General features: G+C 42.2%; 1 protein-coding gene across 12 annotated transcripts in view; it reads left to right on the top strand.

Moving 5' to 3' along the window:
- RERE (arginine-glutamic acid dipeptide repeats) overlaps positions 1 to 17,563 on the top strand; it is a 416,635-nt gene that overhangs the window by 139,334 nt on the left and 259,738 nt on the right. For 9 of the 12 annotated variants that reach the window (XM_086344298.1, XM_086344297.1, XM_086344290.1 and 6 more), the window contains one exon: positions 16,604 to 17,072. The exons of 1 other annotated variant lie outside the window; for it this stretch is intronic. In XM_086344298.1, coding sequence (XP_086200424.1) covers positions 16,748 to 17,072 — 325 coding nt within the window. In that variant the 5' untranslated portion in view covers positions 16,604 to 16,747. Of the gene's footprint in view, positions 1 to 6,567; positions 9,728 to 16,603; positions 17,073 to 17,563 lie in introns of those variants that run through there. 2 more of the 12 variants (XM_086344301.1, XM_086344295.1) reach the window with 1 other exon arrangement.

Below are 17,563 nucleotides of genomic sequence, written 5' to 3'. Positions count from 1 at the left end.
GATTGCTTTCAAAGTTAACATAACACAGATTCCTGCTCTCAGGAATCTGAGCAGAAACCAGGAGACCATGCTTGTACTGTGAGAGCCCTTTAGAAAGTTCATGGATTCAGGATTATTTTCTAAAACCTGATCAAGGGTTAAGGCATATAGCTCTCAGGAATCTGAGCAGAAACCAGGAGACCATGCTTGTATTGTGAGAGCCCTTTAGAGAGTTCATGGATTCAGGATTATTTTCTAAAACCTGATCAGTGGTTAAGGCATATATTGATGTGGCCTGTATTTGGGGAATCAGACTCCTATCAAGAACTCCTGATATTAAGTGCAGTTAAGTTGTAGAATTTCTATTACTCTTATCCACAACTCAGTCTGTTTTAAAGAAGAGCGAGAGTTGGCATCGATTATTTATATATTTTGTAATGTGATGAATTACTCTGGATTTTTACTGTGTTTTCTACCCAGTTCTGATAGTCTGTAATATTCTTTAAAATGCTTCTTACCTGTTCATATCATATCATTTGTTTAAAAAAAAAAAATCAAAAGTGACAGACCTACAGGGAAGAAGCAACACATCATATCCATCTGGTTAAAAAAAAAAGCAATCTAAAACAGAACTGTAAATTACCAGTTGCTGAAAATGGCACATGTGTCTCTAGGTAGGTAGTTGTATTGTTAGTCAATTTGCACATTGCAGGATAAAGCAGGGAGGAGAATAAAGAAAGGGATCTATGCCTTTTCCCCAAGGTCCTGTAGGTCTGATAAAATTAACTTGAATCAGAAGTGACAGTCTTTCTACTGACAGCATTTGAGAATAAATTTCTCTGTTTTCTGAAGTGAGAACGAAGATTCCTTTTGAGAATGCGGTTGTAACCCTATGCTCCATTTACATTTCAGCCTTTCGGCTTGCATTCGTCAGTTGCTTTTGACATTTATGTTCTCTCGCGCTGCATATTACCTTGCTTGCATTTTCCAGGTGTTCATAAAGGTCACTAGAGACTAAAACTCCTCAATGTATTATGCGTTTACATTGGACAGTAAACTGAGCTTCTGATGCTTTTGTGGTTGTAGAGTATGGAATGAGTATTTTGCTGGTAGGTTTAATTTTTCCTCGAAAACAAAATTGAGACTTGTCAGGGAACTTGACTTTGAACAGTTTGAATACAGATCTTATTTAATCAGGCAGTTCAGTTGCTCTACCATCTTTATCTTGCACTATATGAGAGGAAAGCTTAGAAAAAGATACCTGTGGTATTGATTAATCCTGCCAGTGCATGGCCAATAAAGTCTTGTTAACAGATTTACCTGCTTCTTGAAGAAGTTCAGTTTCTGCCCTCTTCAGTTCTGCTCAGCGTTATCACGGTTATTGTCCATTGCTGTGAACCCGACAGTTGCTCTCATACTTTTAAAAATTTAATTTGAAAAGCTCTGAGGACACAGCTTTTCTTTTTCCCCCCTTCCCTGTATTACTTTCCTTCTGATGATAATGTTCAGGTCTATAAGTCAAAAGGTTCTTTTATAGTCTAGTGGGAGTTACAGGGCAGTGTTAATAATTTATAAATGTCAAGATGAGCCCTCTCTTAGGCCAGGGGTCTATAGGAAGAGCTTCAACTTTTGTACATATTAGTTAATAACAGATTGTGTTTTAAATGATACTGCAATAGATTTAATTTGGATGTGCTTTAATATAAACTAGAGCATCACATTCTTTCACCTCATTCTTTAAAGAAACATGCTAATTAATTTTTCTTATTTTGACACTTATTGTTGGAGCCCTTTATTTGTTTCACAGATTAATGGGTTTCTCCGTTATGGCCTTCTTTCCAAGATCTTGACTGATACTTGCTTTAGAGGGGTATTGGAAACCCAATACCGTCTTAATGGCATTCTCTTCTCATTCTCCGGAGGGTCTGGTCTGAGAGGTAAATGAGTTTTTTATTTGAGAATCTGTTACATTCTGAGGGACTGTGGTATATTATCTGTGGTGTGAGGCCATTACATCATCCTCTAAAGCTTCTTGTAGTAAACAAATTAAGCTGCTGTATTGTAATGGGGACTGTTTTATTCCTGGGTGTATGACTGTTCCTCTTATCAAGAAGGTAAAAATAGAACATTCTATCCTCCATAGGAATTTATTCTACTTATTGCTGATAATGCGCGCATGCACACACACACACACACATTTATTCAGGGGTTTCTTTTTTTTGATAGATAAACTTGATATTTTTCCTAAGAGTTATTTTTATTTTATGAGGAGACTCATAAAATAAGTGGGATTAACTGACTGGGGCAAGAAGCCAGGTGCATCTGAAGCTGGGCAGGAGAGGCCGCTGCTGGTCGCCATGGGAACTTGATGGCCCTCCATAGGCCCGTGCTGTGCATTTCCCTCCACAGTTTCCTTCCTTCTACCTGTAGCTTCCTCATTGTCAGTTTCCAAAATGGAAAAGTGCATTCAGCTTATTGGTGTTGCACTTTTCGCTCTATGTGTCACATATCACTTGACTGCTCCTGGCAGTCTTGGATACCACTTTGGCCATGGAGAGACCTTAGTGCTGAGAAAAACTTACCAATGCTGCCTTCATTGCTGACGAATGATAGCAGCTAGATAATTACATGTAAGAATCCTTATTTAGAAATCTAGACTCCATTTCTGGACAGTGACCCTGCCCCTCCTTTTCTGGCTCTTCCTACTCTGAGTGTTAATGTGATAAGTCATTAGGTGCCAAAAAGTCTGGGGAAACTGCATCAGTCAACTGCAGAAGAACATGCTCGCACTGTCAAGATTACCTGGAGCTCATGCTTCCTGCTGTTAAACATACATTGGTTGTTGTTTAGTTGCTAAATCGTGTCCAACTCTTTTGCACCCCCATAAACTGTAGCCTGCTAGGCTCCTCTGTCTGTGGGATTTTCCAGGCAAGAATGCTGGAGTGGGTTGCCGTTTCCTTCTCCAGACAATCTTCCCAACCCAGGGATCAAATCTCCATCTCCTGCATTGGCAGGCAACTTTTTAACCACTGAGCCACCAGGGAAGCCCCCTCCACATACATAGAAGATATTTGTATAGTGTACTGGGTAAACTGGAGATATTTTGGGAATGTCTGTATAGGACTTTGTGAAAAATTCATTACGTGTTTTCCCCCTCATTCTTTCATTGTCAAATATAGACATAATTTTCCTGATAACACACATATTTTGAGTCCAGTTAAACCTTTTCACATCAAGTATTTAAAAACAAAACGCTCTCATCCCCTGACCCCCATTTGACTCAGCACTTCTTTAGGACTCAAATTATGACACCAACTAAACATCATTGTATGAAAAGGCAAAAAGATAGGACATTGAAAGATGGACTCCCCAGGTTGGTAGGTGCCCAGTATGCTACTGGAGATCAGTGGAGAAATAACTCCAGAAAGGAAATCAGTCTTGAATATTCATTGGAAGGACTGATGTTGAAGCTGAAACTCCCAATTCTTTGGCTACCTGATGCAAAGAGCTGACCCATTTGAAAAGACCCTGATGCTGGGAAAGATAGAAGGCGGGAGAAGGGGACAACAGAGGATGAGATGGTTGGATGGCATCACCGACTCTATGGGCATGAGTTTGAATAAACTCTGGGGGTTGGTGATGCACAGGGAGGCTGGTGTGCTGCAGTCTGTGGGGTTGCAAAGAGTCGGACATGACTGAGCAACTGAACTGAACTGAAACATCACTAGTGAGACTATTAAATACCATTTTTTTTTTTTCTGGAATTGAACTTTTGTTTTGAATTCATATACTTATTTACTAAGAAAACTTCTTAAAACAACAACAACAACAAAAAACTTCTTAAAATCCATTAACGCTCCTTCATTAATTTGCAGGGTGAAAAGGGTCTCCCCGTTCCACCCCGCCCAAGTTCTTTGAAATGGGGTGGGAGTGGAGAAGGTGTTCCTGTCTTATATGTCCTCCTGAAGTAGAGACAGGCGAAACTGTAGCAGGCTGGATTTTATGAAATGCAGCATTTGGTAACATCATTAATATGTAATTTGTCTGTAGGCAACTGTTGCAGATGTAGAGAGCTTCTTTGTGAATTAAACAGTGTGTTGTTTTTACCTCAGGATTTCCAGAAGGTAGTCTGAGACAGTCTTTCCATCATCCTGTCACTGGCACTTCACCCGCAGTTCACGGGTATATTTGGTCTGTCTGTAATATCTTAACTTGTTTCTGAGTATTCTCTTGCTAGCTTGAGTGTTTCATCTCCTGTAGTTTGTTTCTACATCATGCGTTCTCATGGTTGTTGGTGTAGGGATTGCATATTGAAGACTCCCAGGTTTCAATCTCTAGCCCACAGCTTTTTGACCTCTCAACCTGAACCTGCATTTCTGCTTGGATATCGCTAGGCATCTCAAATGTTCCAAACAGAATTGCAGTTTTCCTTTTTCCTTATCGGTGAAGGAAGTTCTGCTCTTCGGCTACTCAGCCCAAATTGCGGCCTCCACTCTGCCTCTTCCCTTTGTCTCACATCGCATGCAGTGTAATAGCAGATTCCCAGGGCTCTTCTTGTACAACCTGCCCGCAGTCTGGCCTCTGCTTGCCCCTGCGCGACTGACACCTGGCCTGAACTCAGTTTCCTAACCCCGCAGCAGCCGGAGGGAGTCTGTTCAAATGTAACTCAGATCACTGCTTTTCTGTGCCAAAACCGTACAGAGGCTTTTCTTCTTTGTTGCCACTGTTTCAGCCGCTTTGGCCTTCTGATGCTGTTTGGATGTGCTGGCGTGCACATTTCAGGCCTCTGTACTTTTCTCTGTACTTGAAATGCCTTCCCCCAGATAACCATATTTCCTGCTGCCTTACTTCCTTTAGGTCAAATGACCCCTTATCATTGATTACCTTGAGTAAATCCACACCCTTCTGTTCCCTTTTGCCCAACTTTGTTTTTCTCCATAGCACTCACTCATTACCAGCTAATATACTGTGTATTTTCTGGTCTTGTGTGTTGTCTGCCCCTCCCCTACTGTACTGTAAGCCTCTGTGGTTAGAGATTATGTATGATCTGGTTGTGTGTGTGTCTGTAGCTCCTGTGGCAGTGCTTGGCCCCTAGTAGGTGCTTAATAAATATTTATTGAATGGAGGAATTCACAGTGACTTTGGACATTGGTGTTTCTTTGATGATCATTGTTACCACTACAGCATTTAAGTGTTATGGTCCAGTGTCCCCTCCCTCCCTGGTCACTACCTGGTCACTTGCTTGTTCTTGGCATCTTGAATTGAATAATTGAATAATTTAAGATGCCAAGAACCAGTGGCTCTTTTGCTTTTCTCTTTGAAAGACATCAGGTTAACAAAGATGGCAGGGTAATACATCTGTCAACCAAGAGCACATCATGCACAGTTAGAACAGCTCAGTCCAAGAAAATGGCACACTGACTTCTGGTTTAGATTTACACTTTTGGTCAGAGCTACTTTTCCTTTTCATCTGAGATTCAGATTTTAAGTGTTTTTAGAAGGACTGCTCTGGTGGGTTTTATAGTTTTATTTTTCCCCTGATATAATTTGTACCCATGGATTAGAAGTGTATTATGAATGCTTTTGGCTTTTCATATATGTGTGAAGTGTGATTGTATTAAGTATAAAATCCACCCTGTCATTTCCTTTCATCAGCCTCTGAGAGTTTATGTGCCATGGTTGCAAATTAACTGAATCTGGGGGCTCTGCAAACTGAAAGAAACCCTGTCCAACTTATCTGCTTTGGAACATGTTGTTCAGAGGTAGTAAGCCTGACCAAGCATTCCTGCATATTAAAGATTACTATGGTCCAAGGAAGGTTCTCTTTCATTCTCAGTGTTACATGAAATAAAACTTCTCCTTTGTGTTTAATTAACTCCTCTGCTGTTACAGCATTAAGAGGATGTTTTTCTCAATTGCAGAGGTGGAGCCAACCCATGTGAATTTTATAGCTAGGTGCATTTTTTTTTTAAGCTATAGCAAGGCCTGAGCTGTTTTTGTTTTTTTTTTTTTAAATAAGTTTGTAATGTTACTGTTTGTGTGTGTTTGTGTTTTAACAGCTGTAATGAAATATAATTCACATAGTTTACCCATTTAAAGTATACAATTTAATGGCTTTTCATATTTTCGCAGATACATGCAGGCATCACCATAATCAATTCTGGAACCCTTATATCATCCCCAAATGAAACTCATAACCATAGCAACGCCCACCCGCACCTCCAGGTCTGCTTTCTGTCCCCATGGATTTGTCTTCTCCGGACATTCCATTATGTGGGATCATACAGTGTGTGGTCTTCTGTGACTGGCACTTTTCACGTCACATAATGCTTCCCAGGCTTACCCATGTTGTAACATAGATCAGTATTTCATTTCTTGTTCTTGCTGGATAATGTTCTGTTTTATGGATATACCATATTTTACTTATCCATCTGCTTGACTTTTATGTTTCTCTTTTATCCATTTGGTTTTCTGTATGTGACCATGCTTTGAGAGAGAGTGTGCTAAGCCACTTCAGTCGTGTCCATCCAACTATAGGATACCGTGGACTCTAGCCTGCCAGGCTCCTCTGTCCACGGGATTCTCCAGGCAAGAATACTGGAGTGGGAAGCCATTTCCTTCACCAGGGAATTTTCCTGACCCAGGGATTGTCTCCTGCATTGACAGGCGGGCCTCTTTACCACTAGCGCCACCAGGGAAGTCCTTGAGAGAGTGAGTTCAGGAATTCTTTCATCTTTCCCATTAGGGGCTTGGCTTCATAGGCATTTGGTTCTTGGCATTGAGGGCACCAGTTTTTCTCAGTTAGTTGTGTGCTCTCAGAAGCATCCATTTGGCCCCAGGACCAGAGCAGGTCACCACTTGAGTAATAGTACTCTTTATAACCTTCAGGGCTTGCCAGGGAGCATCAAGATTTTCAGAATATTTACTTCTGTTTTCCTAATTCAGCTTCACACATCTGTGTAATTTCTATGTCAGGAAGTGTTTTGAGTTAGTCCAGTTTATTTCAGAAAATGAAGAACATGCCATATTATATGGTTTTCATAACAATGTTTGCTTATGAATTCCATATTGGTCAAGCATAATTCTGCATAAAGCAACACAGCTGCTTAACTCTTTGAAATCTCTGTGATGGACCAACAGTTTTATTCATTTAAAGCAGCAGTTCTCAACTGTGAACAACTTTGCGCCCCCACCCCCACCCCCCTCACCCATCCCAGAGGGTATGTGGCAGTATTTGGAGATATTCTTTGTTGTCCTAATTGGAGCAGTGGGTTGGGCTGCTAGAGTCTGTGTAAGTGGAGACCAGGGATAATGCACAGGACAGGAAACCCCCTGCCCTCCCTTCCCCCAATAATCTGGCTGAAAATGTTAATTGTGTCACCGTTGAGAGGCCATGGTTTAGAGTAAGCAGTGAGTATTCCTTAATTACTTAATAGAAGAGACACAACTGTAGGCAACATGTAAGGCAAAGCATGTCGTATGTAATTGGGAAAAGCTTCACTTTTTAACAGTATAGAAATCAATTGCTTGTGTGGATCAATTTGTGTGTTCTTTAAAGAAAGGGAGGGTTTTTAATTTTTTAAGAGGGATATGTGGGGGAAGCCACTTGGGTATCTCATCTTTGGGAATTGCTTATTGTTGCTTCAAATAAAAAGATTATGTGTTGTTTGTTATTTAATTGGGTTGTTGATCATAACCTGGAGTTTTGCTCTTCTGGGTACTTTCCCTACCTTTGCAGGTTGTATGTTTTGTTGTTATTGTGTCTTTTTGGATACTTGTCAGAGTTCACCAATCTTAGTTCTGTTTTTTCCCCATAGTCTTCTCAGAGAGTTGAAGAAGAGCTGCTCTAAGCATTACACCCACTTGTGATTAAGGCGTGTTCATTCTGGGCCTCCTTCTGTTTTGATACCACAAAGGCTGCTCTCTGGATTTGACTAATGCGTCCCATCTCGGTGATTTAGGTTCTCTTAATAAGATGTGTTCCAGGAATGAGTATTTCAACTCACTGAATATTTAAACAGATAGAGTTTAAATATTTACTACCCCCAAACATAGAGAATCTTTGGAGGTGCACATACAGCCGTTTGCTTGTAAATGGTTGAATTTGTTCGGGTGGGAGAACTTCACACTGGTTTATTTTCATGTGGGAGAACTGCTCTCAGGACCACATCTGTCTCAGGTAAAACCCTCTGACCTCTGCGTGGGCTTCCAGATCTGCTGACCTCCTGTTTCCCATGCATCTCTGTCAGTGATTCCCCAGCCTATTTTGAAGTGTTTTCTGCAGCAGCTTGCTGTTGATGAGTTCTTATCCAGGGAGTCAAGTATTAGAGTGACCTTTCCTTTCCAGAGCAAAAGTCAGTCCATTTTCATTCCCAGGCTGTTGGTATAAAAGGAACAGGAAAAAAACATTGATTTTCCTTTGAAAGCATTCACCTAGATGCCTCCTTCTTTCTGTGTGTTCTGCTGCCTGCGGCCCCACTGAGTGGGTAGATCACTCCGGTCTTGTATACTTGGACCGACCCGTTTTGTTCCTAAAGGAGAGAGTAAAAGCATTTATTGAGGCACCGTACATGTAGAAATGGCAAAGGCAGAAGTTCTTGAGGATCCTGGTTCCTAATTTAGGCTTTTGGAGGTAGTGGATTTGAAAGCAAACTTGTTGGAATGGCACAACAGCTCTTGATGGAAAGTATCTCCTGTTCCCCAAAATGTTATTTTCATCTTAAGAGTCTGCAGTAACAATGTGTGCTTAGCAACTGTATTGGCTTACTTGGCTTTTAAGGCCGTGTAATTGAAGGCAGTGTAGCCTTGTGGTTAAGAGGATGGGCTCTTAAGTCAACACTCTGGGTCTAACACAGAGCTGGGTGATTTGGGTCTCCTTGCTCAGCTTCTCAGTGCTTGTTTTTGCACAGGGAAAATGCACACAGCCACAGCATCTACTGAATAGAGCTACAGCTAGGGTGGTCATGTGACCTGCTTTTATGTTTTTCTTGCACAATTATTAATCTTTTTGCTTTCAGATATGTCCCAGTTTGGATATAAATTATATTCTCATTCTCATTATAGTGAAGATTAAGTGAATTAACATGTGTAAAATGCTCAGTGCATGTTAAGTGCTCAGTGAGTGTTAGCTGCTTTATTATTTTGGGAGCTCTATTATCTGCTTCCTTCTCCCTCTCTACATAAGCTTGCTCCTACTAGCGTTACCCTGTATCTGCCATCAAGGACAAGGATTCAGTCACTCTTTTTGCCAGACCTCTAATGTTTCCTCCTCCTTTTGGCTCCTTCTCATTCTGTTCATGGTTTATAAGCCAGCTCAAGCAGCCCCTCAGTTAATTACTCATGGAATACTTTGTTTCCCAAATAAAGGTCTCATCATAATGCCCTCTTAATTGCCCCAGCTTATGTGTCAGAGAGAGGGCAGAGAAAAGTAATTTATTACTTGCCTGTAAGTGCCAGGTGGTGAGTTAGGATCTGAGAGTACAACACAGGGCAAAAATAGTCAGGGTCAGCCCCTCATGGAACTTCTAGCTTAGAGATAGAGACAGATGTTAGCCAAATCACACAAACAAATGTGAAGTTACAGTGGTAGAAAGTGCTGCAAGGGGATTTAACCTAGTCCTCTTGGGCAAGAAAGAACATCCTGGGGAAGTTGCTATTGCCCTGGGACCTGAAGGAAGAGTTGGAGATACTAGACCAGGAGAGAAGAGCACCACAGACAGAAGGAAGAACTGGAGCTGTCTCAGTCCAGGTTGGTGGGTGTGTTCAAGGAACCGTGGGAGAGGCAGTGGGTCAGCACGGAGTGTAGGAAGTGGGTGGGGGTGAGGCCGGATAGAAAGATAAGGGCAGAAAGAAAGGATCCTGGCGAGGGTTTGTTTTCTGTTGTTGCTGCTGCTGGGCTTTTCTCTGGTTGTGGTGAGCAGGGGCTGCTCTTTGTTGCAGTGTGTGGACTTCTCATCTTGTTGCGGAGCATGGGCTAGTTGCCGTGCAGCGTGTGGGATCTTAGTTCCCAGACCAGGGATTGAACCCATGTCCCCTGCATTGGGTTTTGAGTTTCTAGTTAACAGTCCCAGATTTGGGTTTTAGTTACTGGAAGTGACAAGTCACTGAGTATTTTAAGGTGAGGATTGACTAGTCACATTAGCCTTTTGAAAGCAGAGACCTGGCTTCAGTGTAAAAAGAGAATTGTGAGGGTTCAGAGGAGTGGATTTCAAGAGGAGCCAGTTTGAAGTGGCACAGGAAGGGTACACTAGTAGCTTTTTGACTAAGGTTGAGGTGTTGGGGTTGCTCCCAAGTAGATGCATTTGAGAGAAATTTATAAGGTGACAGTGTCATGCTTTGTTGATGATGGAGGTAAGGCTTTGGTGTCCAGCTTGCCTAACAGGATGGGCAGGGGCACCAGTCATAAGACAGGCCATGTGGGGCCAGAGCCTGCCTTGGTTTTGATATGTTGAGGGACCTTTGAGACATCCCAGAGGAGACTTCAGGTGGGCAGTTTTCAGACATCTGCCTCTGCAGGAGAAGTTTGGTAGGCATGTTCATTTGTGGATTGCCTGTGTGGATGTGGTACCTGAGGGCTGATGGACACAATGAGATGGACTGGGATAAAGTAGAGGATGAGAAAATAGGACTCTGTGCAGTGCCTAGAGAAACTGCTCCATGAATCGTAGGTCCAGTCCTAGAGGTGGAGGAACAATGAAATAGACTCTAGGAGATGACTGTGCCAGGAATGCCCAAAGAAAAGAGCCTTTGCAGAAGGAGGTGGGGTGATTAACCCTGTCAGAGGATGCCTGGTGGTCACGTGATGAGAGGGACAAAAGCTCTAGTGGATTTGATGTAGAAAGGAGGCTGCGTCAACAGGAGTTGTTCCAGTGACTATTATGGTGTAGTCACAGTCCTTGTCAGTCAGTGGAGAGGGATGCAGGTTAACAGCAGGTGCCAATGGTCGGTCAGTGAGTGCCGTTTTACAGGCAGGATGGGAAACAGTGAGGGGTGGACTTTGGGTGGGTCTGGGAGCTTCCTGGAGTTGGGCAGCAGGAATGCCAGAGGCTCTAAGAGTTGAGCAGAGATTAGGCCAACAGAGGGGAAGGGTCAGCTGGAGCATTCGAGAAGGGTGAGGTGGGCTGGAGAGGAGAAGGGGCGTCAGGAAAGGAAGGCCTCTGTGCTCTTTGAAAAGGAATGGTGGGCACTTAGCTGTTCATTATGTGGTGAATTGTATGGTGTGTGAATTATAGCTCAATAAAACTATTTTTTAAAAAGAACTAGTGGAAGGTCAGATGCTTGGCTGGCTGCACTGGAGGATGAATTGGAAGGAAGGCAAAAACAAAATTTTGTAGTCACAGAGACCAGTTAGAAGGCAGTTGTAGTAATCTGTGTGAAAGATGGTGATGGCTTGAAATAGGCACTTTCTGCGTCAGTTGGAGCAGTGGATGAATTACAGAGTTATTCAGGAGGCGATTGGTAGACCCCGAGAGCTGAAAAAACGCCTAGCGCATGGTTGGTTGGGTATTTGACAAATGTTAGCATTTCTTGCTGTGGCTGAATGAGGAAGAATTAATTGAATTCACTAACTGCATTTGGTGTGAGGGTCAAGTGTCTTCCTGAATCTGGCTTGAACCGCTGAAATGAGTAGAACCTAGGGATCGGGCACCCAGGTGGGATGAGCAAGTTTTCAGTGCTAAATGGGTTTCACATGATCCAAGAAGAGATATTTTAGAATTTTTTACTTCACTTGTGCTCAGTTTTATGTGATTTATTTATTAATCATGTAACAGAATCCCCCCTCCTCCCTTGTAGGAAATAAATTCTTGAGGGTAAGGGTGATGTTTGGCTATGTTTATATGTTGCATAGTATGATACATGATTGGGTATTATCTGCTGTAGTCGAGAATAAGTCATGACTGACCTAGGTATGTATTATTGATAATTTACATTTGTAAAGCATTTTGCAATCTCTGAAGTGTATTTGCTGTGTGTGCATATACTTAATTTTCACAACAGCTCTGTGAATAGCTAGTTATTATTCCTTGTTGTTTTTTTTAGTCGCTAAGTCATCTCTGACTCTCTTGTGGTCCCATGGACTGTAGTCCGCCAGGCTCCTCTGTCCATGGGATTTCCCAGGCAAGAATACTGGAGGGGGTTGCCATTTCCTTCTCCAGGGGATCTTCCTGACTCAGGTCTCCTGCACTGCAGGCAGATTCTTTACCATTGTGGGAAGCCCAGTTATTATCCCAGCCCTACAGCAGGGAAACTGACTCAGAGAGAGTGATTTCCCCAAGGCACTAGCCCTGGCAGTGCCAAAGCATGAACCTTTGCTTCTCAGTCCACTATGCTTGCAATTCTACCAAGGGGCCAAACCTCCTGGGACCACTGAAATAGTGACAAGAAATGGTTTCCTTAAATGAGATTTGGGCCCTGAGCATGATTGAAATTTGAGTACTTTATCCAGATTGCTTCTGGTAAGTAGTGTAAGGTGTTTGTATGTGGTTGGTGGCTTTATTTTGAAGAGGCAAACGATGTTTGTGTAGAGGTTTATATAAGTAACCTGAAACAATGCAGAATAGTTCTGTATCATTGACTGTCGAATGAATGCCTTTAACACTGATTAGATTACAGTGGAACTAAGCCAGCCTACCAAATTTTATCAGTTAAGATAAAATCCAGTGCAGTCTGATGAATCTGGAAACTAGTGAGAGGACTATACATTTATTTTTATTAAAAATCAGTCCTCTTTCTCATGTCACTCCAAACCCTCTGGCTTCCTAAGTTTTGAATGTACCTGAATCACTCCAGCCTCTGGACATTTGCAGTTGCTTCCTCTCTACTGCAGTGGTCTCCGTGTCTCTTCTGTACTCTTGGGACAAAGCTGCCTCCCTGACCACTGTTTAAAATTACAGTCCTCTTATACTCCCTTGTTCCCATTGGACTCCCTACATAAGCTCTTTTAGTGTAATAGATATATCTATATATTTGTATATATGTTTATACCTTTCTCCACTTCCTGGAACATCAGGTCCGCAGGCCAGGGATGTTTGTATGGGGTTCTCTGCTGTTTTCCCCACACGTGGGCATGTAACTAGCGCACTGGGCATTCAGCACACTAGCATCGTGGGTATTCAGTTGACATTTGTTCAGTGAAGAAGATTGTTTTGAATCTGAAATGTTTTTTAGATTAGAGTTCTCCTTTTGTTAATTTTAAACTGTCTTTTCCTGTATTTCCTGTTGAATTGGGTTGAGTAGTGGATCGACTTGATATTTTCAAAATTTTCTTCTTTCTTACTAGGGAAGAGTACCTTCTGTCTGGGTGGGAGAGATTAAAATGAGTGTGTTTCCTAAACGTGTCTGTGCTAATTATCAGCAAGGATATATGTAGGAAAAGTTGGCCCCTGTGAAGATACAGATTGTAACCTGAGCAGTAGGTTGCCATCAGGTCAGGTGGGTTCACCTTGGCGAGGGCTGCTTCAGACTCCACTACAGATGCTCTCTTCTTAGTTCCCCTTCTGTAGCCTGAAAAGTGGGGTGATGACTCTTGTTTGGTTCACATGACTGAGTAGTAGACAGAATCCAGTGAGAGCATGGCAGGGACCTGCTTTGTGAACCCCTTGCTGTTATACAAAGACACTATAGTGTTACCTACCGAGGAGAACATTTCCAGTGTCCTGAGGTGACAGCTACCTTTCTCAGCGCCACTGGATCCCTTACCTCAAATGTTGCATTGTATGTTGGTCGTTTTATAATGAAGCTCAGAAAAATGATGATTATTGTGGTAAATGCAGAGGGAAAAAAAAATCCCCACTGTGCTATATTTCAGGGACAAATGTGAACAGAAGTTGAATTGACTTTAGCTTTGGATTATCAGTATTCTTAGTTATCTGAAAGTTGGACACACACACACAGAGGGTTTCATTTTATGGATGGTTTATCTACTGATCATTGATTTTTTCTTGCTAACTCTCGGTAGAAACAACTCAAAGTTTTTTGTAAGTAGAAGTACACTATATGATTTTGTAGGGAGTAATGTTGAATGTACAATTTGGACTTACTACTTTTTTTCTGTTTAAGTGCTGAAATAATATTTTTGCACTGTTTTCTGGAGCAGTTATCTTGTTAACCCTGGGGAAATTATGTTTTCTTGAACTTCTCTGAAGTATGTCTGTCCTGAACTGAATCTGAGAGTCTTTTGGCCTAAGCTCCTTGTTCTTTTTAGACTCCCAGGAGACCTTGGTATGTTTTCAATGTCAAAGAGGAATGTTTTAACAACCACGTTAGCTGATGGTTTTCTTTCTTTCATGATTGGCTTGTTCGGGCTCTAAACTTAGGCCCAATGGAGAAAGTAATATGTCTCTTTGTGTATTTTCAATTGCTAACACTAGTGGCCTCCAGGGACTTGGGGGTTTATTACTGTCTGCTTAGCAGATGATTCATTGAAGCAGAACTTTTGCAGGCAGTAGAATAATTTTTCATTTTCTGGAAATATGTTTAGAAAATTGAAATCCTATCTGAGAGTGCATTTCCTCTATAGAAGGAAGCAATTTAGGTTTGTGCTTCATACTGTCACACTTCTGACTTTGCTTATAGACTGTTGGCATTATTGCTCCTTCATAGGTCTCTCTCCCAAAGCTTGTTGTTAACTTTTTTTTTTTCCCTGAATGCCTAAGGATATTTGAAGTGCTAGTGGGAATGTCTCTACTGGTATCGAGTTTGACCTAAGAGGTTTGGAGAGAGTACGTGATAATGTTTACGGCTTTGGCGTGACCAAAGAGAATTTTCTCTGTGTTTGAGGCATGTAATTACAAACTGACTTGGTGGTTGTTGTCCGAGTAAAGAGGACCAGTCTTTTGTTTGTTTGCATGTATTGTTCCTATCTGGCCTGAGTAGCACAAGAAACAGGTGGTTCTCCTGTTGACCAGTTATCTCCTCTTTCTGCATGAGAGCATCAAGGATTGCGACCATGGGCTCTTCCCTTGTGGTATCTTTACTTCTGAACACCTGGCAAATAGACAGTGTTTGGTACAAACTTGAACAAGTGAGATGAGATACTGGGGAAGATGATAAAAGAGTGCAAAAGAAAAATTACTGGTTATTATGACTGTTCCAAGACTGACTTTTAAATAAAATTAAAAATTTTTAATTTTTTAATAAGATTGGAGTTTGGGGTTCACTCTTCTCATTACATTACTGTTCGGACTTTCCTTTTGGGCTTTAGTTTTAGACGTTTAGGGAGACTATCGGAGAAGGCAATGGCACCCCACTCCAGTACTCTTGCCTGGAAAATCCCATGGACGGAGGAGCCTGGTAGGCTGCAGTCCATGGGGTCGCGAATAGTCGGATACGACTGAGCAACTTCACTTTCACTTTTCACTTTCATGCATTGGAGAAGGAAATGGCAACGCACTCCGGTGTTCTTGCCTGGAGAATCCCAGGGACAGGGGCGCCTGGTGGGCTGCCATCTGTGAGGTCGCACAGAGTCGACATGACTGAAGCGACTTAGCAGCAGACTTAGCAGCAGGGAGACTATTAATAGTGGATATTTGGAAGAATGTATAAACCACCTAATAATCTCTAAAGATGAAAGGTTGTTTTGGGAACCTGTTTGTTTTGTGAAGACAGAGATAATATATCTTTGAGAAACCAGTTTTCTTGGAAAATAACTAGAATAGTAGACTTAGAACATGTAAAAAATGGTAATCGAAGGCACAGGGATCTTGCTTTGAGGTTGTTATTTTTGAGTCAACTCTTATGTTTATTCTTGAGAGAAGCTTTGGAAATTTAGAAAAGTGACCAGAAAGAGTCTTCAGAAGACAGTGCACTGTGAGACATCCTAAGACATTTTCCAAGGCTCTCCAGATTACATACTTTTTTTTTCAGGTGGAAATAATTTTTACTATAGGTTCTTTCCCTTTTAAATTAATATTGTGGTTCATAAAACTCCTTTTTTATTTTTTTTGTTGTTCAGTTGCTAGGTTGTGTCCGACTCTTTGTGACCCCATGGACTGCAGCACACCAGGCTTCCCCATCCTTCACTATCTCCCAAAGTTTATTCAAGTTCATGTCCTTTGAGTCGGTGATGGTGTCTAACCATCTCATCCTTTGCCCATGCCGCCTTCTTTTGCCTTCGATCTTCAGTCTTTTCCAGTGAGCTGGTTCTTCCCATCAGGTAGCCAAAGTATTGGAGCTTCAGCATCAGTTCTTCCTGAATAATCAGAGTTGATTTCCTTTGGGATTGACTGGTTTGATCTCCTTGAAGTCCAAGGAACTCTCAAGAGTCTTCTCCAGCACCACAGTGATTGTGCCCCTTATATGTTGTTTACTGGGATACACTTTACTTTTTCATTTTAAAAGGAAAAAACAGTTTGTATACAGAAAGCATCATTTGCCCTTATGCATTCAGATATTGTTCATTATTAGTGTGATAGAAAGTCCCAAACAATTCGCTAGCTGAGGCCAGCAACTGTTTATGTTTAAATTTTGTGTCATTGTCCTAACTTTTTTCCTGTGGCAAGTAAGAAGTTTTCAGTGCTAAAGCATGAGTAAGGAAGAGAATCATTGAACAAAATATTATTTTAGGAAGGAAATATGGGAAAATGTTACAGGAAAACCAATTCTACTCTCTCTTTTTTTCTCCTAGCATTTTTGAAACGTTGGGGTTGTTGGAGTGGTTGGATTTTCCCTGGAATTGAGTGAGAAATTCAGAAGACTGAAGCCCAGGCTTACTGTCTACCTTTCACGGAGGCCCAGCCGTGAGAGGACAGAAGAAGGCACGTGGCGAATCATGACAGCTGACAAAGACAAAGACAAAGACAAAGAGAAGGACCGGGACCGAGATCGGGACCGGGAGAGAGAGAAGCGAGACAAAGTGCGTGAGAGTGAGAACTCGAGGCCCCGCAGGAGCTGTACCTTGGAAGGAGGAGCCAAAAATTACGCCGAGAGTGATCACAGCGAAGACGAGGACAATGACAACAACAGTGCCACCACGGAGGAGTCCACGAAGAAGAACAAAAAGAAGCCCCCGAAAAAAAAATCTCGTTACGAAAGGACAGATACCGGCGAGATAACATCATACATCACGGAGGACGATGTCGTCTATAGACCAGGAGGTGAGGTGCCTTTGGGTCTTTACGGTGTCTGTGGTTGAGAAACCTGGTGTCAGCCTGTGGATGCAGGTGGACATGAAACCCAGAAGAATGGGTAGTGGTTTGGGGCAGGAAAACTCCAGGTAGTCAATAGCTCCAGGCTTCAGTCAGCTGGTGTGCTGGCCCTTCCCTGTGCCCACCTCTGGGCCTGCCCGTGAGGCTCTCCTTCTGTCCATGTCTTCTGCTGCTCATTCTCACACTTCACTGTCTGCCCAGAACTTTGCCTCTTTTCACGTCCTCCTTTTCCTTTTGTCTTCAGCACAGATTAGACTGTGGTGAGGCCCTGCAGAGTGGAGTACACGGTGGGACAAGTAAGCCTTCAAGTTCAGGGTTACGGGTCATTTTACATTGGCTACAGGAGTGACCAGAAGCTAGACAGGGGTTTTTAGTGGGCTTCAGACCAGGGTTTATTCCTCCTGACGACCTCCTTTTCCCTAGAATTAAGCTTCAGGGCC

This window comes from Bos grunniens, chromosome 16, assembly GCF_055505025.1.
Source record: "Bos grunniens cultivar Pamir isolate PY7600 chromosome 16, Bosgru_T2T1.0, whole genome shotgun sequence".
NCBI lineage: Eukaryota > Metazoa > Chordata > Mammalia > Artiodactyla > Bovidae > Bos > Bos grunniens.
Note: the sequence above shows the minus strand (reverse complement) of the source record. Positions and strands in the feature narration are given on the sequence as shown.